This window comes from Pseudorasbora parva, chromosome 4 (genome assembly GCF_024679245.1).
Source record: "Pseudorasbora parva isolate DD20220531a chromosome 4, ASM2467924v1, whole genome shotgun sequence".
NCBI classification, from domain to species: domain Eukaryota; kingdom Metazoa; phylum Chordata; class Actinopteri; order Cypriniformes; family Gobionidae; genus Pseudorasbora; species Pseudorasbora parva.
The window spans coordinates 39574509-39597690 of NC_090175.1; the positions used below are offsets into that span (position 1 = coordinate 39574509).

Sequence of the window (23182 nt, forward strand, 5' to 3'; positions counted from 1 at the left end):
ACCTATCAATGGTTAGTTGTAACTAACCTAGGTTAGTTGTAACACGCATGATTTACACTTTCCACACATGCCGGGGTGACGAAACTTTGTGTATTTACTAGTTGCCATATCAACACTATATAGAGAAAAATAGCACCAAAATAAAAAAAAGATCTTTGGAAGATATCACTAAACATTTATTTTACCATAGCAAAAGTAAATTTTTTACTTAAGTTTATTTTTCATCTCTGTTTTTGTGTTTAAAAAATAAAGAAGAGAAATCTGATATTATTTGTATCTTATATCTGTTATTTAACAGTTGAGATCGTTCTTTAATGCTGATCTAACAGCAGAAGATGCAGGCTGTGGTTTAAATCCGCTATTAGATATTTTAGCCGCTATATTCTATACTTTTATGAATTCTTTTTAAAAACCATGAGAAAGTGTCAAAAAGGACTGAGAGTCAATGTTCAGAAATTATTCATTATTATTAGTTTTTAACTATGCTGTAGCTGTATTAGCAATGTTTTTGTTGTCAAAATCAAAAATGTGTATTTTTATTGATAAAAAATGCCATTATTTTATTTCAGAAAGTTAATAATTGTATTTTATTGACAAAATATTTTAGTTTGTTTTGGATATTGTTTTGATTATATCAGATAACATTTTAAGCTGTCATTTGGTCATGTTACAGTGTGCCCCCTCACATGTTTCAATGTACCCCACCATGTTGTCACATGTCACTTCCATTATTTCGGGGTAAATTAAAAAAAAATACACGCTGTATTAATGAAACAAAACCACATAATTGTACTAGACATGTGTGCAATTAATGTGGGAAAAATAAATACTCTAAACCCCAAGTAGATTTACACAAACTGAGAGGTTAGGTTGTGCCCCGCTCTCCCCTTATACAATATTTGAGGTATGGAGAATATTAAATGCGGTCTGATGGACAACACAGAGCATCCTCGAGCACATTGTTTTTATGAGTCCAGCTACGACACCTGACCTGAGGATGTTATAAATCCTGCCGCGCCACTCACTTCGGTTTCCATTAAATTACATTATATACGTCCAACTCGTTGTTATTGTATTGTAACCGCATCAATGGCACTTTGTTCAAAACTTCAGTTTGCTGATTATTATTTAACCAATCTGGACCATGGACAAACAGCATTTTTTTAAAGACAGGGTAAAAACACCCAAGCCTGCCACTTTAATCAGTAACTCTTGCGCACAAGATGAAAGCCTGCCATGAAAAAATGAATTCAAGTGCACAGTGGAAGTAATGAAAAAAATATGAAAACTTTGGTGTTGAATGTTTATTTAATCACTATACACTGTGTCACGTCATACTTCCACAGGCTTATTTTAAATGATTGGTAAAAATGCACATCGGTACTTTCTTTCTCAATTAACATGAAATCATCAATTTGGTTTGAGTTCAGCAGATGACTTAAGGGACCTATTCTGATCCCTTTATTTTTTAAGGGTTGAATGGTTACTAAGGACTTTGTTGCAACACATAACAGAACTTAAGGGAAAACTTAAGCATTTAAAGGAAATACTCAATGACAGCCTTAAGATTGCTTAAGTGGACCCTTAGGTTTGTTTCACCAAGGGTACCCTAAACCTTACAACTAAGGGTTTTCTTAACTTAAGGGCTTTCATGCAATTTGGCCCTGGATTAACTCCAGTTTATGTTGCTCCATTACGATTTCAAGCATACTGTATGGTCCTCAAAACCTTAGGCAGCAACCACAGGGATGGTAACCCTAAATAACCTCAGCTCAGGCTTGAGCTAGGTTAGCTAAACTAGAGACCAAGCATTGCTTTCGCCAATGTTAGCTGGATTATGAAGAAGGGCCCTTCTCCCATTAAGAGTACTGCCTCACTGACTATGGCTAGTGCTAACTTAATCAAGTATGGACTATGGCAGGTCCTAGACAAGTGTTCTTAGAGGGTTGAGCTGCTTTGTCCCAGGACTCTATGGTCTTTAAGTAGGATAGCTCCTAGTGGCTCCTTTTTAGAAGAACATCAGTATTAAAGGCAGTAGCTAGCGCTTAGCATGCTTTCTTTAGTAGGCTGTTCTTAGGGGTTAAGTGTAGAATTTAACCCTCCCTCATTTTAAAGTAGGGTCCTCTGCTTCCCGTTGGAGCCTTGGTATAGGTAATTTGACTTACAGCATCCCTTCTTGTTACTGGGCACCTTTAGGGGCACTGGGAGTCTTTGGATCCTGGACATTTCCAGGCAGGGCATGAGCACTTTCCCTCGATCAATCTGGGATAGTAGAGGTGAAGCTCCCCTATGGCTCCTTAGGGGTTTTCGTTTTTAGGACGAGGATAGTGGATAATTATTCTTGCAGTTCCCAAAAAAACCTCATTGCAAACATCACTGCTCAAACTTTAACTGGCTTCTGCCCAGGATTTTCCACCTCATATGAATACAGTTTATTTGCAAATATCTGCACAAAGTTGAGTATTCCTCAACTTTTTGCTGATTTCCTGGCATTCCCAGTTTCTTAACTACCACAAAGAATGTATTTGCAGCGTCCGCTCACTCCACACCAGTGGATATCTAGAGCTAAGACTGGAATACATTGCACAACTTTTAAAATCTGAACAGATTTTACACTAGGCATCATACAATTGCAGACTTTGTAAATTGTTACAAAGGAAAAACTGGGCATCATACAATTTGTAAGGATCACAAACAGACCAGACATTCAAGTCACTCCGGACACATACTCATAGAGAAAATATGTGCCGCGTTACTAGATGCATAACAAATGAAACCAATATGGGCCAGATTCACTAACAGCTTGTGCTAGTATTTAAACAAATCATTCAAGGTAATTTATTACATTTGAGTCAATTTACTAGTATGATTAGTTAGTCAATTTACTAAAATTATTAATTCACCATTAACAAATAACTTATACGTGACTTATAACTGAATTAACAAAACATTCATAAAATGTTAGCAAAGTATTATGAATATATAATGTTTTGTAATATGTAATAATTTATGAATATATAGTCCTGTTTTTTTTTGTAAATTATTAGTTCATAATTAACTAACAACTTACTAGTTACATGACTTAATGTTATTATTAGGGAATCCAACAGAAAAAAAATTGCTTCGGACAAAAATAAAAGAAATCCTCTTGAATCCTGAATATGCGGAATATGTGGATGAGTTGTAAAATGACTCTAGTGCAGTTGGCATTGTGGTCTCCCACTGGAGAGGTAATGAGGTCTTTTGGTATTAAACTTTAATGTATCCTCAGCTACTCCTATGAGAAGAAAAGCTGTCTGGTGTTTCTTATTTGGTTCATGTCCACTGGGACGCACCTGCCGCTTGAAGCATATCTGAATTTTTAAACACACAAACCTTTAGTGGACACTTTCTCCCATAATCAAAAAAATATATATACAGACTTCACACAGCATATCATCATCATAAAGGGAGGGATGTCTTGTTCACCCATCTGAGTGCTTCATCTTTAGCAGATTCTTCCTGTCCTTCTTAGGTGCGCGTGATCCTGCTCAACTGGTGCGCCTGGTTCTTGCGCATGAAGAAGCCGGGCGAGGAACGCAAAGCCAACTACAAATATGACCACTCTCCAGCGCACCATGCCAGCGCCAGCAGCATTCAGATGGAGGTAATGCCCGGTCAGCCGTCCTCTACCAACTCAACCACCAACGGTCACATGAACCTGTACTTCGGCTACCACTCCATTGACAGTGCTTGCTGCCCACCCAGCAGCGACTCCGGCGTGTCTTGCAGCGGTGGTCGGGTCGGCGGGTCGCCAAACGAAGAGCAACGGGAGACAGTGAGGGTGTTTTCAGGCGAACAGGAGATCCATCACATCCTGGCGGAAGTGATGTACATTGCTCAACGATTCCGTGACCAGGATGAGGCCGAGGCAATCTGCAGCGAGTGGAAATTTGCGGCGGCAGTCGTGGATCGGCTCTGTCTGGTTGCGTTTTCACTTTTCTCCATCATCTGCACCTTTACCATCCTCATGGCAGCGCCAAACTTCATTGAGGCAGTCTCTAAAGACTTCACATAATATGTGCAAAAGCGTTGCATTTTCCTTTTTTTGTTTTTAAAGATACAAAAAAAACATGCCATTGAGTGTGAGAAGTGTCTATCACCAAAGTCGAGTCTTTCCTTTTCGCTTTGTTCATCAAGATCAACATGAACTACCGTTACAATAATTAAGATTTTAAAAAATAAAAAAACTTAAAGTGTATTTTTGAACTTTTCGAACAAACACAGACCCTTGGACAAGCTGTTTGGGTAATATTGTATGTCTTTATATTCTGTATTTGGACTGAGCACTGAGGGTTGGTTTATGTAAAGATGTTGTGTGCTAACACTTTTAGTCACAGCAGCTGCGTCGGTGAAGTTTATGTGCTAAAAATATAAACATAACCAATCCCCTAATCCCTTTAGAAATCACAGTTTCAATCCCATAATCTTTAATTTCTTGGCTTTTGTAATATTTTGCCATCATTTAATATTATGTTAGATTTAAAAGTTATCACTGAACTGTAATAAAATTTGTAAATGTATAGCAAATGTTTCTTTACCAAAGCGACAATAACCTACGGTAACTGTAGATTTAATAAGCTCTGTAACTGTCATTTTGACATTATATTACATTTATATAAATATTACAGTTATTAGTGTGTTTAAATCTCTCACTTGTGTCCAGTTTGTCCACGTATTCACAGTGTCATTATTTTGTGACTTCAGTCTGACCCTGTGCTCTGTTGTATTATGTAAAATACCATGTAAACACTGTGGATATAAGTAATTTTGTTAGAAAATATAGATTTAAAAAAAATAAAAACTTTTAAAGTTCCAGGTGAATCTATGTATTTTGCAGAAGTATTTGTTGGCATTTCAAAGGTCTCATTCACTAATTCACTCATTCAATGGGTCTCATTCACTAATGCACTCATTCAATGGGTCTCATTCACTAATGCACTCATTCAATGGGTCTCATTCACTAATTCACTCATTCAATGGGTCTCATTCACTAATTCACTCATTCAATGGGTCTCATTCACTAATGCACTCATTCAATGGGTCTCATTCACTAATTCACTCATTCAATGGGTCTCATTCACTAATTCACTCATTCAATGGGTCTCATTCACTAATTCACTCATTCAATGGGTCTCATTCACTAATTCACTCATTCAATGGGTCTCATTCACTAATTCACTCATTCAATGGGTCTCATTCACTAATTCACTCATTCAATGGGTCTCATTCACTAATTCACTCATTCAATGGGTCTCATTCACTAATTCACTCATTCAATGGGTCTCATTCACTAATTCACTCATTCAATGGGTCTGATTCACTAATTCACTCATTCAATGGGTCTCATTCACTAATTCACTCATTCAATGGGACTGATTCACTAATTCACTCATTCAATGGGTCTCATTCACTAATCCACTCATTCAATGGGTCTCATTCACTAATTCACTCATTCAATGGGTCTCATTCACTAATTCACTCATTCAATGGGTCTCATTCACTAATTCATTCATTCAATGGGTCTCATTCACTAATTCACTCATTCAATGGGTCTCATTCACTAATTCACTCATTCAATGGGTCTCATTCACTAATTCACTCATTCAATGGGTCTCATTCACTAATGCACTCATTCAATGGGTCTCATTCACTAATGCACTCATTCAATGGGTCTCATTCACTAATTCACTCATTCAATGGGTCTCATTCACTAATGCACTCATTCAATGGGTCTGATTCACTAATTCACTCATTCAATGGGTCTCATTCACTAATTCACTCATTCAATGGGTCTCATTCACTAATTCACTCATTCAATGGGTCTCATTCACTAATGCACTCATTCAATGGGTCTCATTCACTAATGCACTCATTCAATGGGTCTCATTCACTAATTCATTCATTCAATGGGTCTCATTCACTAATTCACTCATTCAATGGGTCTCATTCACTAATTCACTCATTCAATGGGTCTCATTCACTAATTCACTCATTCAATGGGTCTCATTCACTAATTCACTCATTCAATGGGTCTCATTCACTAATTCACTCATTCAATGGGTCTCATTCACTAATGCACTCATTCAATGGGTCTCATTCACTAATGCACTCATTCAATGGGTCTGATTCACTAATTCACTCATTCAATGGGTCTGATTCACTAATTCACTCATTCAATGGGACTGATTCACTAATTCACTCATTCAATGGGTCTCATTCACTAATTCACTCATTCAATGGGTCTCATTCACTAATTCACTCATTCAATGGGTCTCATTCACTAATACATTCATTCAATGGGTCTCATTCACTAATTCACTCATTCAATGGGTCTCATTCACTAATTCACTCATTCAATGGGTGTCATTCACTAATTCACTCATTCAATGGGTGTCATTCACTAATTCATTCATTCAATGGGTCTCATTCACTAATTCACTCATTCAATGGGTGTCATTCACTAATTCATTCAATGGGTGTCATTCACTAATTCACTCATTCAATGGGTCTCATTCACTAATTCACTCATTCAATGGGTCTCATTCACTAATTCACTCATTCAATGGGTCTCATTCACTAATTCACTCATTCAATGGGTCTCATTCACTAATTCACTCATTCAATGGGTCTCATTCACTAATTCACTCATTCAATTGGTCTCATTCACTAATTCATTCATTCATTCAATGGGTCTCATTCACTAATTCACTCATTCAATTGGTCTCATTCACTAATTCATTCAATGGGTCTCATTCACTAATTCACTCATTCAATGGGTCTCATTCGCTAATTCACTCATTCAATGGGTCTCATTCACTAATTCACTCATTCAATGGGTCTCATTCGCTAATTCACTCATTCAATGGGTCTCATTCGCTAATTCACTCATTCAATGGGTCTCATTCCCTAATTCACTCATGCAATGGGTCTCATTCCCTAATTCACTCATGCAATGGGTCTCATTCACCAAATTACTCATTCAATGGGTCTCATTCACTAATTCACTCATTCAATGGGTCTCATTCACTAATTCACTCATTCAATGGGACTGATTCACTAATTCACTCATTCAATGGGTCTCATTCACTAATTCACTCATACAATGGGTCTCATTCACTAATTCACTCATTCAATGGGTCTCATTCACTAATTCACTCATTCAATGGGTCTCATTCACTAATTCACTCATTCAATGGGTCTCATTCACTAATTCACTCATTCAATGGGTCTGATTCACTCATTCAATGGGACTGATTCACTAATTCACACATTCAATGGGACTGATTCACTAATTCCCTCATTCAATGGGTCTCATTCACTAATTCACTCATTCAATGGGTCTCATTCACTAATTCACTCATTCAATGGGTCTCATTCACTAATTCATTCATTCAATGGGTCTCATTCACTAATTCACTCATTCAATGGGTCTCATTCACTAATTCATTCATTCAATGGGTCTCATTCACTAATTCACTCATTCAATGGGTCTGATTCACTAATTCACTCATTCAATGGGTCTCATTCACTAATTCACTCATTCAATGGGTCTCATTCACTAATTCACTCATTCAATGGGTCTCATTCACTAATTCACTCATTCAATGGGTCTGATTCACTCATTCAAAGGGACTGATTTACTAATTCCCTCATTCAATGGGTCTCACTCACTAATTCATTCATTCAATGGGTCTCATTCACTAATTCACTCATTCAATGGGTCTCATTCACTAATTCACTCATTCAATGGGTCTCATTCACTAATTAATTCATTCAATGGGTCTCATTCACTAATTCACTCATTCAATGGGTCTCATTCACTAATTCATTAATTCAATGGGTCTGATTCACTAATTCACTCATTCAATGGGTCTCATGCACTAATTCACTCATTCAGTGGGTCTCATTCACTAATTCATTCATTCAATGGGTCTCATTCACTAATTCACTCATTCAATGGGTCTCATTCACCAATTCACTCATTCAATGGGACTGATTCACTAATTCACTCATTCAATGGGTCTCATTCACTAATTCACTCATTCAATGGGTCTCATTCACTAATTTACTCATTCAATGGGACTGATTCACTAATTCACTCATTCAATGGGTCTCATTCACTAATTCACTCATTCAATGGGACTGATTCACTAATTCACTCATTCAATGGGTCTCATTTACTAATTTACTCATTCAATGGGACCGATTCACTAATTCACTCATTCAATGGGACTGATTCACTAATTCACACATTCAATGGGACTGATTCACTAATTCACTCATTCAATGGGTCTCATTCACTAATTCACTCATTCAATGGGACTGATTCACTCATTCAATGGGTCTCATTCACTAATTTACTCATTCAATGGGACCGATTCACTAATTCACTCATTCAATGGGACTGATTCACTAATTCACACATTCAATGGGACTGATTCACTAATTCACTCATTCAATGGGTCTCATTCACTAATTCACTCATTCAATGGGACTGATTCACTAATTCACTCATTCAATGGGTCTCATTCACTGATTCACTCATTCAATGGGTCTCATTCACTAATTCACTCATTCAATGGGTCTCATTCACTGATTCACTCATTCAATGGGTCTCATTCACTAATTCACTCATTCAATGGGTCTCATTCACTAATTCACTCATTCAATGGGTCTCATTCACTAATAATTCAATGGATTATTTTGTATGTGTCCACACAGGAGAACTTCTCAGGGAAAATGATCAGCGTAATTCACAACACCTTTGTGCGCACATGAATTCGTTCGGCCATACCATCTCCATATAAGGGCTTTTGGCACATGCTTTTCTTACAGCCTTTCATCACTCTCGTCAAACTTGCCGCTGCTTGCAATCGATCATTTTTTTACTTAAACATTTAAATGATTTTATGAGGTTAACTTATACCCTACTCTAATGCAGATCAACATGATTGTTTGCCTTTGCAGCCCCTTTAAATACAGTTTTTAAAAAGACCAAGCATTTGCATCCACAAATCTTTCTGTGGTGGTTTGAACGCAGTAAGACATTCTCACCATTTCTCCCAATAAACCTTTTATACTGACCCAGATTACAGCGCTATCTTTAGCCAGCAGTACATACGCATACCGGTATATCTGCGTTATTTAGAGAAACCTCGCAGCTGAAGCTATAACGCAGCTTTTCTTAATCTTTAAACGAACTGTATGTAAAAAATGCATTTCAATTCATTATAAAATGGCCCTGATATGTCACTATAGACATTAAGAGATCATGTTAATTTCAAATACTTATACATCTGACAACAGTAGTCCGGCCAGGATATTATCATTTAAAAGTTGTTGTTGCAGCCCTCAACTGATGTTGATGTTGACGTTGTGTTTTGGCCTGAAGCTCCACCCTCCACCTATCTACCAATCACGAAGTCAGTAGAGTTTCGGCATCCAGGTTGCCGGCTCTGCTCTAGTTACCACAGCTGCAGATCTACAAACGTTCCTGCTGGATCCTGCAACCTATCTGGCAACCTCGAGTCAGGGGGGAGGAGGAGAGGGGAAAGTGATTGAGTACCAGTTTTGGCCACAATCTTACATACACTTCCTTTAACTGTATATGCTGGAATGTATTTAAGATTAAATTAAATTGTAGGCTATTTATACATTTTATAATATACATTTTAAATATGGATTATATAATAAAATTAATGCAACATACTTCAATATAATTATATTTGTGTTAGGATGAAGTATAACTGCTTAACATGATTATAAGGCCATACAGAGGAAGTGTTTTTTGTGTACCTGTGGTTCCAGTTGTTCCTATGTTTTTTGTTTTTTTTTCCTGTAAATTTAGGAGAAAATAATGCTTAGTGAATGAGACCCATTGTGTATTTAGCTGTGTTATATTTACCAGTTCTACTTACAAGTATTGTAGGTACATGCATTCATTTTAGAGCTGCAAACAGACATCCATGGCTTTGCGGTTTACTTTTAAATGTTCGCTTTGTTTTGGGGTTGTTTTTTTTTATTATTTTTTTTTTATTTTTTTTATTTTTTGAGGGGGAGGGGCACAAAAATCAACATTACAGTTCATTTTGATTTGTATTTCATTTTTAATGTTTAATTTTTTAAATTCTTTACTGTCACTTGTGCTCAAAAACACTAAAAGGGAATGGATCTAAAGTCGAGAAGTAAAGGAGTAAAGCTTTGCTTATTCATTGAGTTGGCAGAGTAGTGCAGAGGCTTTTGAGATCCAGTAGTCACTGGGCCGGTTGGATGGCAACATCACAGTTACCACAAAATTTGTAGAGTGTCCTAGCAGACAAAACAAAAACATACAAATGAATAAAAGAAAAAATAATAAAAATATCATAAGATAACATTTCAAAGATAAATTATGATACTAATTGTTTAAAAAGAAGATAAAAAAAATCTTCACAATTGGAGGTAAATAAATGGAAGAATGTTTTTGCCTCAGAATAAAACAAAAGGTAATTGTGATGCAAGTACCGACATTGTAGACAAAGGCAATTGTGAGATTTAAATTAACTTTTATTTTACTCTGTGGCGGAAACAGGATAACTGTTTAAACTTCACAAGACCTGTAGTAGCAATAGTAATAGTAAATTGACCTGTAGTTGAAAGAGTTCCAGCACGAGCGGAGGTCTTGTACAGTGGTGCGTTGTAGAGGGTGGGCTCAGGAACATAGTTCTGCTGAGGTTCAAAATGCACCACAGGCAGCATGGGATTCATCACCCTTGACAGCGCGTCTTCAATAACCATGTTTATGTCATCCCAGCGACAAGCATCCATAAACATCCCATGAACCAACACACCATCTTCTATGGTGGGAAGCTAAAGAAGCAGACCACAAAGTATTGACAACATTAATGATGCAAGATTTAACCATGACAAAAAAATGTCCTCAATCTTTTAAAATAAAATAAAACTGCACTATGTAAAACCATTGAAAGGCAACCCATTTATAGAGTCAGTAAGATTTTTTTGAAAGGCATTAATACTTTTGTTCCACAAGGATGCATTAAATTAATCAAAAGTGAAGGTAAAGACTTTTATAATGTTGCAAAATATTTCTATTTCAAATAAATGCTGTACTTCAAATAAAACCTTTCTACTCAAAGAATCCTGATTTTTTTTTTTTTACTTTCGGCAAAAAAAAGAAAATAAAAATCAACTTTTACAATAATAGTAATTTTTTACTGTATTTTTTGTAATCAAATAAATGCAGCCTTGGTGAGCATAACCCAAACGTCTAAACGACTGTTATTGGTGCTTAAAAAGTGGGTTCATGAGGTTTATGTTTACAGTAGGTTTTTGTTGTTATCATATCCAAAAATATATGTAAAAAAATATCTCTGCATGTATCCCTGCTTGTTTCCAGGCTGACCTCCTTGTCCATGTCAAGTTCCTTCCCTGACTCAAGGCTTTTCAGAGCTTCAGTGACAAGGGTCTGGTCTCTGTACACTGGTACTACGTTGAAACGAAAATTCAGCTCATCAATGGGCAGGTTGTATTTACGCGCATGATTCTGCAGTGCACCTATGAAACACATGAAACAACTCTCTATTCAACAAAAGTGTTTCAAATGACACTTGAAAAATCCTGTATGCATACATTTGGATTCCACCTATTTTCCAGGGCCAAAAAAGAGATTTCTTTTTTCTAGAGCAGGTATTAATGCAAACTTGTTTCTTACCTGTGAGGAATCCTTGAGGAAAAAAGAATCCAGAAATCCAAAAAGACTTCGGCTGACCACTTGCGATCCAACTCTGCTCACACAACCACACACACACAACCAATCAGTACTTTAAAATCTTGTGAATTCAAAATACAAAAAAAAAGGTCATTCAAAAAAAAAAAAAAAAGGCAAGCCTACTCAACTTTTCCCTTCCGAGGGCAAACAAAGTCAGCTCAAAGGTAAAGCTGACAGACTTGGATCATTTTGATTTCAGCTCATGTCAAAAATCAGTAACTAGAGGGTTGCAGGTTGTAGTTGATGGACACAACTACATATACATAACCTAACAAAGAATCATACAGCTTGGGTAGGATATTAGGATATTTCTAAGCTGAAAAATAATAAATGCATATATTAGTGTGCCAGTCTTAGTGAGAAAATACTTCACCCCCCCCCCCCCCCCCCCCCAAAAAAAAAAGAAAAAGTTTTGTGTGAGAAAACAAAATTGAATTGAATTTATTCAGTGAAAATCTTGCCTTCTGGCTTAGCTCTCAAATCTCATTCACCCTCCAAACATTTAAACTGTCTACTTCACAGAAACAAGGCAAGAATGTCAATGAGATTTATGTGTATGCATGTTCTTCTCCACCTACTTTTTCCCCTGCTTTTCATCATATCATTCTGTGAGGCATTTAGTATAGCACACGAGTCATATGTAGACTAGTTTACTTATTGTTCTTTTTGACAGCCCCGTTTCTCATGTACATCCATTTTATGGAAAACAACAGATTGGACATTATGTTAAATATCACCATTTATGTTTCACAAATGAATTATATTTTTATTTTTTACACAACAACCATTCAGAACGTTTAGGCTTTTTGTTTTAAATAAATTAATATGTTTATTTGGCAAGAAGCATTCAATTGATCAAAAGTGAAGACATTTATAATGTTACAAATGCTTTTGCAGTTCTATGTATAAAATAACCCTGGTTTTCAGAAAAATATTAAGCACCATTTCCACTAAAATATTTTTCACAAAAATAGAAATATCAAAATATTATTGTTTTTCTTTCTTTCTTTTTTTTAACTTACTGACCACGACATTTTGAGTGGTAATGTATGTGTTTTGAACAACATGACGGTAAGAAAATGATGACAGAATTTATTTTTGTGAGAACTATTTTGTCTGTCATTTGAGAAGAATAACAGCAGTGGATGATTAAGTTCTCTCTCATGATGGTGGGCTAATATTATTATGCAGTGCACTATGCAGTGTACCTCAGTCTATTCATGCTGATGTAGAGGAAATTTCTCACTTCACTGTTGTAATATAAACTAGTCCAGTTACATTTGCAGAGCCTCAGAAACATGAATACTTCTGCAATTCTTCCATATTAACATGAGCTTATCGTGTGTGTCTCTGAGTTATATAACAGAGCACTCAGACCAGCCACACGGAACAGCACATCCAGTCAGAGATAACACTTTGGATGTGCCCATCAACCCATGCAAGAGAGTTATCGCCAATGTTTGTGCCTGACAGTGAAGCAAGGATATACAGTAAAGAAATTGTAGTTGTTTATGTAGCTTCTCTGAGTGTGGTGAGCCCCTCTGGCTCATTTTGTGAACTCTAATAACAACAGCACACAGCTCATATATCACTGGCCTTTACTGGAATCCCCAACCCTGAGGAAATTGTCCATGTACAATGAGAGTGAACCTCCTGAATACAGAGGGAAAAGTGTGTGTCTGCGCACATGCTTGTGAGTGGAGTCTAAAACCTGAGACTATTTTGAATGGCTTGCAGTTTTGGTGTATTAAAGTAAGCTTTAAAAAAAATTATAATAATTTGAGGGGGGGGGGGGGATTCACTTGTACCTGGAAAGTAGATTTAGTACACTCAAAATGTAGCCTAACAATTTTAATATAATCATAATATATAAATATAATTTAATTGTAATATAACTGCACAGTAAAAATACAAATTTCATTTCAATTAATGTTAATTCATTTTTAATTAATTTTACTTACAGAAGTACAATCACAATACTTATTTTTCTATTTCTTTTTTTGCAAGAGTTAAATACTTGAGCTTTATGAAATCAAGCCTTTGATATATAAAAGTTGTGATTATGATATCCTGAATGTTTTGGAGCTGAAAATTTATTTGTTAGTCAAAGAAAAGATTTTATATACATCAGGCCCAAATAAATAAGTACGCCTGAGGACTGAGGCTTGTGTGTGTCTTAGTGATGCACGGTTCACAGTTCTATCCACCGATCAGACGGCCAAGTAATAAAAAATAACATTCCAATTAATTGCGGGTGGATGAGAGATAAATCATTGTAATTGTTTTATAAAGACATTTTCCGAGCATCATTCCAGTTGCCGTCTCCCCACACGCTTTCAAAACAATCCCTCACGTGTACAAACAGGGGAGGCGGAGCTCATTATAATATGCAAAGCTTATCCAATCCTATCCGTGGGCATCTTCTTCTAAGTTTTCAGTGCGGCACGCCCATAAAAACCAAGTGTTCCATGAGAGAGCCTTAAAACCATGGTGGAATATAGCCTATTACTTATTCATTATGATGTTTTTGACTGTAAAAACCACACAAACGTCATAAGTTTACCTCAGACAACAGTATAAAATAAAAAAATTAAAAAGCCAATTCATGACCCCTATAAGCTTCTGTGTTTAGTTTATAAATGCTTCTCATAGCAAATCTAGTGAAGTTGTTAAAATGTCTGCACAAAAATTAAGTAAATTATGGAAATTTTAAAATAAAGTGAACTTGTTGCATTGCCAAATGCATAGCACACACCTAAACTCACAGCACACACAGAGATGGATTTCACAGCATTTACTGTGAACCGAGACACTCTGAGATGCAGAAAACAGATTATATACTAACATAATAACAGCCTTTTGTGATTTCATAATTGGACTTAGCCACATGAAATTTTGTTTTGCACCATTACTTTGGCAATTCATCAGTGTTAGACATTATTTATGTTATTATGAAAAAATAAAATATGAGTAAAATATTTTTGGTTCTTTATGAAACTGTGGTGGGAGAAATGATTGGGCTGCCACATCTAGGTAATTAATGGAAAAAGCTGGTGACATAAACATACCTCTATAAATGCTGTGTGCAGGGTGAGATCTTTAACCCAGCTGCCAAGAGGTTTGAGAGATGGGTACGCAGCATTAGACCAGTGAACAGGAACTTGGTTATTGAGGAAACTGTTATAAATCTTCTCCATTTCTTCAGACATCACCACTAGACCTGCTATTGCTTTCTGCAGAGTACATAGCGAAGTCTGCAGGAATGCATGCACACATGAATACAAAAAATTAAGAGTGGGGAGATTCGTGTGATCAATAATGAATCATTCATATTTGATTAGCTGCTGTAATCAATTCATCATCTGTAGTTTACAATAAAAAATAGAAATAAAAAAGGTATCTTGCCTTCAGCACACGCAACAGGAAATTAAAGCGGTCTACTTCCTGTCCAAGCACAGTGGTTAGGGAGTTAACTCTACCATTCGAGTCTTGCAAGAACAAACTCTCCACTGCTGCATCCATATCTAATGTATCTGCTCAGATGCACACACATCATGCACAGACACACACACACACAGGTCCAAAAAAACTCATTATAAAACCAATGAAGTGACAGTAGACTTGTGTGCAGGGAGTTACTGGAGTTTGAGACGAACCAGGGATCTTTGCTAGGATGGAGTCAGCCAGCTCATGGACAACCTCATCATTGCTCCTCCCTCCACCAGCTGATGAGGAACGGGGCTGGACTTCCAGAATGGTGCAGATTAGTTTCATTGTCTCCTGCCTCTGTTGTCAAAGATGGAAAGAAGACCCATGTGTGTGTTATATGTCAGGTAGCAGGTGATCTTTATCTAAAGACTTTTTGTTATTTTGTGTACAGCAAGAAGAGGGGAGAGTTACCTGGAAGGCCAGATTAGCGTTTTCATGCATGCCAAAGACCTCTGCATCATCAATAAGAGGCAGATCCTCAATATAATGCTTATACTCAGTCAAGCTGTCTGAATTAGGAGCAAAATAAATCCCTGCAAAGAAAAGAGAGCCTTTGTTATTTAAAGTTGAAGTGTGTACTGATTTAGTGACACTAACAAGAGGTATGTAATAAAGTGTATAACTAAACAAAATATACTAAAAGATTTCACAAACGTTATACCCCCTCCATGCTTCTCCACTCTCGGAGAAACGTTTTTTTTTTACGGTATACAAAGGACTCCAGAGGTATGTATCAAAATGTAAAAAGCTACCTAGCAAGTAAAAAGTATTGAAATGTCTACAAAGCAAAAGCAACCAATGGGGAAGTCAATAAACGAGTACTGCACATTAAAACTGGGACAGCACAACTTATTTCAACGTTGGAAAAATACACACTCCATCTTTAATTTACGCAATTTACAAGTCTGAAGACCAGATTTGGTATTTGAAGAGTGAAGTTGAATGCATGTCTTGTTTGCCAGTTAAGAGAGACTCTGTCTGTCTGTCTTTGTGTGTGTGTGTTTGTGTGTGTGTTAGTGTGTGCGTGTGCGTGTGCGTGTGCGTGTGCGTGTGCGTGTGTGTGTGTGTGTGTGTGTGTGTGTGTGTGTGTGTGTGTGTGTGCGCGCGCGTTGGGGAGAAATTTGTTCATAAATGTGAGCATGAGCAAAATCTGACAAAACCTTTTCTATTGAGGTATGGGTATATTATAGTATTTAGAACTTGCAGTATATACAAACAACAGAAGTTTAAAATTTCCCCATTTAGAAAAGTAGATGTGTGTGTATATGTATACCTGATTTCGAGTAGGTATAGCCGTCATCTAATGTGGCTGGGGAAAAGAAACTCTTGAGTATGGTGCGCAAGCATCGCTGATCCCAAGCATCTGTCACCCTGCCTCCATACGTAATCTCACCTTCAGAGACGATACAACAAATACACAAACACATTTCAATTCATTGCATCACTGACTGACACCTAGCCAAGAATTAATGACAGTTTGACATTGTTTGAAGATTCCTTAATGAATCTCTCTTCTAGTCCCTGCTTGCCACAAGCTGCACCAAATGTAATAAGTTATTGTCACCAACTAATGATCTGTAAAAAGATGCCTACATGATAACAATGAATTTGTAACAATTGTTTTTTTAATGAAAAGTTCAGTAAAAGATTAAAAAAGAAAATCTGAGAAATTTCAATAATAGCACAATTATTGGATTTATATAACAGACAAACACATACACACAAAAACACTAGCAGCTAAGAGGAACATGTGAAAGTGTGGATCAGTCCCTTTCACACATACAATCTTTACTGGTAAAATAACATTAAGAGATCATGTGTAAACAGAACTTTTACAAAAATACCGGTAAATTGGTTTTGGCATAATACCCGAGCATGTACAAGTTCAGAAAGCAGTGAAATAAGAAGTTTACTTTGGGCCAAACAAAAAGCTCAGTCAGAGCTTTCACCACTTTCTATATAAACATGCGAGAAATGGGCGTCTTACCATCTCTCGTTCGTAGCTTGTTTTATATTCACTGGCGCTGCAGCTCTGCAATTATTGCATACTATAGTAACTGCAGTACTATAGTAACTTTTATGCATCTCGAGCAAAACCATGTTCTGTGTGAAATGTCTTTATGACTGTTCGCTTCTCCTCATACCAGAAGTTTACCTGTATTTTGGTTCTGATGGGTGAATGGTATCTTTACGGAAAAAAGACAGACCTCTGTTGTTTGTATGAACACCATATTTGTGTATTTAGCGAAAAAGTCGTTCTGGTAATTTTTCAGGGATTGCGAGGGGCTAATGACTGATTCTATAAATACTTCTGTAATTAACACAGACAAGTACCTGTGATGTATTCAAGAGCATCCCAGGGGATATGTCCTGTCTGGCAGTAGAGGTTTAGGTTGAGAAGAGCACACTCTCTGTCGCTGTCATTGAATTCATAACGGATGTTCCAGCCCAGAGGACCAAATTTCTTCCTCTCCTACACACACAAACAAGAGAAGTAAGTAGATACAGAGGAATGTAAATAAGTAAAGCCATCCTGAACATCTATTGTACTGCAAAAAATTGGTCATTTTCTTTCAAACATGTTACCTAGATCTTTATCAAACAATGCTGTACTTTTTAATGTATAATGTCTTTCTTTTCTTTTTTTCTATCTTGAAAAAATGTCACAGTTTGCACAATAATATTAAGCAGCACAATCATTTTTAACATTCATAATATAATAATACATTTTAATAATTCAAATTATATTAGAATTATTTCTGAAGAATCAGGACAATGGCTGCTGAAAATTCAGCTTTTCCATCACAGGAATGAATATAATACTTCACAACATTACTGTTTTTACTATGTGTTTGATCAAACAAATGTTGCCTTAATGAGAATAAAATACTTTTAAAATCTTACCAAATCTTAAAATCTTACCAAATTTGAATCTATAGCTTGAATCTATCTATGTCTAGGGTATGTATATGCTGTATGTAAAATTATCAACATATTAAGAGTTTTAAATCTAGATCTTGAATATAAAACCATAGTTTATACTGTATATATTTTCCACCACCTATTAGGGTACGTGGTTTTCAGCTGTACATAAAAATGTAAACTTAACAAAGAGAAACATACTATTTAAAGTTACTTCAAAACAAATTCACCAGAAAAGCTGTTTCCATCGTAATCATAAAAACTGCATTCATGCTTTTAAACCTAGCAATCTCTAGAGACTTCAAATTGAATAAAATACAGAATTTTCAACCCTTGAGCCCAGACCTGAATGATGGCGTGGAAGAAACACACTCCAAAAATGATCTTCCTCCATTTCCTGCCAAGGATGTGTTCCTCAAAGAATGTACTGCTGATCTCAGTAAAGGCACGTCTCACATTGGCACGGAGACCTTTTGGGGGCTCGTTAGTAACCTACCATCACATTAACAAAGGCTCATTAGTTCCCTGGCAACACAAACATATTACCGACAAAACAAAAATCAGACCCAAAGACAAAATAGAACTGCTAAAATGAATAAAACTAAGTTAGGAACAGTCTGACCACTTATAGACATCCAAGTCACAGCACTTGCATTATAATAAAACAATGTTTAAGGTCTTATAAATTACTATTGGTTCCAGTGATTGGGGTAAAGCTGGGGTTTAACTGATAGTGATGCGAGCACAGGGGTGATAATGTATTAGGTAGAGAGTGAATAAAATATGAAAGCGCTCCTCCTTGTGAAGTGTTATCTTCTTTTTGCAGGAGTGTGTGACTGCATTACTGTGACTAAAATTTTAATTTCATATACATGCAGACATATCCGAGTGCTGAAAGGATGAATGACGTGTAAATGTAAAAATATGTGCATGTCATTAGCATATGGTTGCCAGTGACATGTGAAACTTCACTCTACATTGATGCACGTTTTCATCTCCGAAAGATAAAAAATTAGATAAAGGCATGTGCCTACTTTCCTGAAAAATTAGTATCGTGTATGAGCACATACTCATACATCAGTGACTATCAGTTTTTTATAAAGCTTTTATGTATGTATGTACTACACACTATATGTAGCAAGTTTGTGTCCTTGTGTTACCTTGACAGAGTTTTGTAATACAGTGACAGGAAACACATTGGTAGGCATGGAACTAAGGAATAGTCTGAAGTCCTCATGGATAACAGTGTCTGCAAAGATCATACAAGAACAGCATAAAAGAGGCGTACAAAATAGTTTCATAATGGATTCACATGTGCAACACATAGTGTGTAATATAAGGTAGCAGGTGCAAAACAGGTAAGTATGGTTAAAACGGATCAATAATATTTTTACTGAAACATACAAACATTAACACAGACACAAATATAAACAGAAAAAATGTTACTTCATAAATTTGAAGTCATTCATTTGAAATGTTTATTTGAAAGATCATACTAATCTAACAGTTTCAGCCACAGTTGTTCTGGAGAAATTATAGCTACCACATATCAAGTGTGAATATATAATATTCATAAAGTTTTGATGCACAAACAAGCACTAAAAGCGAGATATAGGTCACATTTCTGTATTTGAATTTTCTGAGCAGGGGTCTTCAAACTTTTTCAGGCCCACTTATTTTTGACTTGCCAAAACAATCAAGCATATACAGTACACTAATCAAAGGTTTGGGGTCAGTAATATATATATATTTTTTTTTAATAAAGGAAATAAGGCTATTAAAATGATTAAACCTTTTTGCAACAATGTAAAAGTCTTTACTCTTGAAAATAAATGGTGTTCTTTTGAACCTTCAAAACCTTTTGTGAATCCTGAGAAACATATTACAGTTTAAACAAAAATATCAAGAACAGTGCTGGTTTAAACACTTATAATAATAATAACAATGATGCAGCAAAATGAGCAGCAAATCAGGATTTTTTAATGATTTATGAAGGATCATGTAAGCCTGAAAACTGAAGTAAAGGCTTAAAGGCGATCACATGAATACATTACATTACATTACATTACATACTTTACATTTAAAAAAATATATACATTTAATTAGAAATATTATTTCTTTATATTTCTATTTTCGCTGTATTTTAGACCTAATGAATTGGTGAGCATAAGAGACATCTTTCAAAAACATTTAAAAAAAATTACATACCCCAAACTTTTGAACAGTTGTGTAGTTGAACTTCAGCCTTTAAACTTTGGCTTTGGTTTATTTAGCTTTTTGGTATATTACATTTTAAATTAACCCTAGGAATTCCAAGGATCAATGCTGAAGACTCCTGCCTTAAAGGAATAGGTTCTGAAGCAAAACCTCAGTCATTCACACATACAAACTAACCAGGTTCAGTGAAGGTTTTGATGAGCTCCTCCATTGCCAGCATCCAAGATACAGCAAGGTGGCAATTTTGCAGGAAGATCCAGTTACCTATCTTCAAAGCTTCCATAATCATTTTCTCTGCTATAGGACCCTGACCCTGACCCAGTGAGATAGATCTCACCCTGTAAAAAAAGCAAACCACAATTACTGCAAAAGTCTTGATTTGTCATGTTTACCATAGGTGCTACATTTGTCAAATGTTTTCTGGTCTATTATTGTTACTACAACTATTTCAAATACACCTATGCTTACATGTTATTAACATACACATACAAAAAATAAAACTATACTTGGCAACTTTACAGAAAGGTCTGAAGGCCCCCACATAATTCAAGCAGAATCAAAGAACAAACTGGTGTGACGTCATTTTGAACAAAATCAGGCCAAAACAAAGGTCATTTGGAGCTTGTTTCAGCAGTTTGAAACAGTTAGTGAATGCAAACTTTCTGGAAAAGACCACTGATGTGTGGAAATTGCCTAATAGGTAAGTGTGCTCTGGGAATCTTCTCTGACAGGGAAATCTTCTCCGGGTCATTTCTTCTGTTCAGCTCGTTGAAGTCAGATGTCCCAAGTTAAAACATGAACACAGAAAGGTAATTTTAATTCTATATAAAAGCAGCACTTTTATATACTCTTAAATTCTATATAAAAGACACTTTTACTTTTTCATGTTTAATACTTTAAAGCTGTTTGATTGAAATCAATCTATTGTATATGGTGCTATATAAATAAACGTGACGTGACTTGATTGGACCGCTGAATCGCAGAGCATGTCCTTGTCACTGATGCTTTCTTAACTGCTGTTTTTTCTTTTTTTGTGTTAATTTTGTTAGTGAGTGGAAAAGCATATTTACAAATTCATCTAAATGCTTCTTTCAACAGCATTGTTACCAACAGGGATGTTCACTAACAGTGCAAGAAGCAAAAAGATATTTCAAACTTATTTTCCCCCTAGCGAAACAGTGAGTATAACAGGGTCTCTTCCTACTTAGATGGATAGTTCTTGGCCAGAATAAGCTAAGTATACCATTCTGTTATTTAAAGTACAGTATGGCTGTCCAAAACTAGTACAAGTCCTTGACAGTAGGTGAACCTTTTGAAAATGTATTTCTTATGGCTTGTTGGAATATTACTAATAAATCAACTTTTCTCATAGTTGGCAAGCAGAAGCGATGGATAGCAACATCCAGGCTCAGGGTTTAAGATTTATTGCAAGACTGAAAGTAATGGGAGAGCAGGAAATTGGCAGCAATGTATTCTGGCAGCCGGTAAAATGATCTGAGCAGAGGAGTGACATGAAAAAAATTACAGAGGGTTAAAAACCATTTGAGAGATAGGATTTTGGACCCACTCTAGCAATATAGCAGATGCTGGTTGACAAACAAGAAAGGAATTCCAGTCCTCTAACTATAAAGTCAATAGAACCCGGATGAGGAACGGATTAAACCAGTGGTCTAGTAAGATCGCTGCTATCATAATGTGGTCCTTAAAGGGTTATTTCAACAATTTAACATATGGCTTTGTATCAGTAGAAACCCGGGAGTTCATTCGAATGATCGTGCTCCCCCTACTTATATACCCCTGAGACGAGATGTATTTTATTTATGTAAAAAATCCTCCGATGATGCAAATATCGTCACGGAGCTAAGTGAGTGTTTCAACTTTTCTAATGACTTCCTATGAAAATTAAGCTTCCAAAGGCATGAACTGAAAACGCACTAGACTGAACACGAGATGCCACGCCCACCTCTGCTCTTGTGATGGATGTAATCTGACTCCTGCTGCGTTTATGCCGTAAGACACTCGCTCGGCTCACTCACACTATATTAAACAGACGCATTGAGTTTTTAATTATAGTGTTTGTTCTCTAACTGAACTAAATGAACAACGGTAGGGGCGGTGCCACGGTGGGCAAGTGATCCAGTAATCTAGTAGTCTTGGCTTTGGGAGTGGCCTCATAGGGCCATTCTGGGAGTTTTTGCCTCTTTAAGGAACTCTTTAAGGAAGAGCATGTCACCCAGGATGACACAATGTGACAATACATACCAGGAGGCAATGACTATATGACCTCTGAATGAGACTGAATGAGAATTTGGTGAAAGATGTCATGGCTAAGAGGAAGAGGAACTCGTCACAATTACAGCTGATATCGGATGGATGCAGTCTCCATTGACTGACTGAACGTCTACACTGCACTATCATTATTGTTTATCCCGGTTGTTTATTGTTTATCATGTTAGAAGCACACATTGTTTACTAAGTGCCCCCTTAACTTATTGGACCTAGTTAAAGCTTACTTTACTTTCACCGTGTTACGTTGTATTGATTTTAGTTTTTTACTTTATTATTGATGTCTGGCTATTTATTTATTTATTTATTTATTTATTTATTTATTTATTTATTTATTTATTTATTTATGTTATTATTGATTGTCTCTTTTGTGAAAATTCAATAAATAAATCATACATAAAAAAAAACATTAAAGCTGATATGTCGGTGAAGCACACACATAGGAGGAGGAAATTATGT

At 36.1% G+C, this 23182-nt stretch overlaps 2 protein-coding genes across 3 annotated transcripts in view; one reads left to right on the plus strand and one right to left on the minus strand.

The window, feature by feature from the left end:
- chrna8 (cholinergic receptor, nicotinic, alpha 8) overlaps window positions 1-4809 on the plus strand; it is a 140499-nt gene extending 135690 nt beyond the window's left edge. For both annotated transcript variants that reach the window (XM_067441728.1, XM_067441727.1), the window contains exon 10: window positions 3515-4809. In XM_067441728.1, coding sequence (XP_067297829.1) covers window positions 3515-4057 — 543 coding nt within the window. In that variant the 3' untranslated portion in view covers window positions 4058-4809. The remainder of the gene's footprint in view (window positions 1-3514) is intronic.
- A 5364-nt stretch (window positions 4810-10173) lies between these two features.
- dnah6 (dynein, axonemal, heavy chain 6) overlaps window positions 10174-23182 on the minus strand; it is a 98220-nt gene continuing 85211 nt past the window's right edge. The window contains exons 67-79 of the mRNA XM_067441730.1: window positions 20615-20775; window positions 19381-19469; window positions 18566-18712; window positions 17633-17771; window positions 16572-16691; window positions 15710-15831; window positions 15466-15595; window positions 15215-15342; window positions 14878-15063; window positions 11753-11825; window positions 11444-11595; window positions 10668-10890; window positions 10174-10350 (exon numbers count right to left, since the gene is read on the minus strand). Coding sequence (XP_067297831.1) covers window positions 10247-10350; window positions 10668-10890; window positions 11444-11595; window positions 11753-11825; window positions 14878-15063; window positions 15215-15342; window positions 15466-15595; window positions 15710-15831; window positions 16572-16691; window positions 17633-17771; window positions 18566-18712; window positions 19381-19469; window positions 20615-20775 — 1774 coding nt within the window. The 3' untranslated portion in view covers window positions 10174-10246. The remainder of the gene's footprint in view (window positions 10351-10667; window positions 10891-11443; window positions 11596-11752; window positions 11826-14877; window positions 15064-15214; window positions 15343-15465; window positions 15596-15709; window positions 15832-16571; window positions 16692-17632; window positions 17772-18565; window positions 18713-19380; window positions 19470-20614; window positions 20776-23182) is intronic.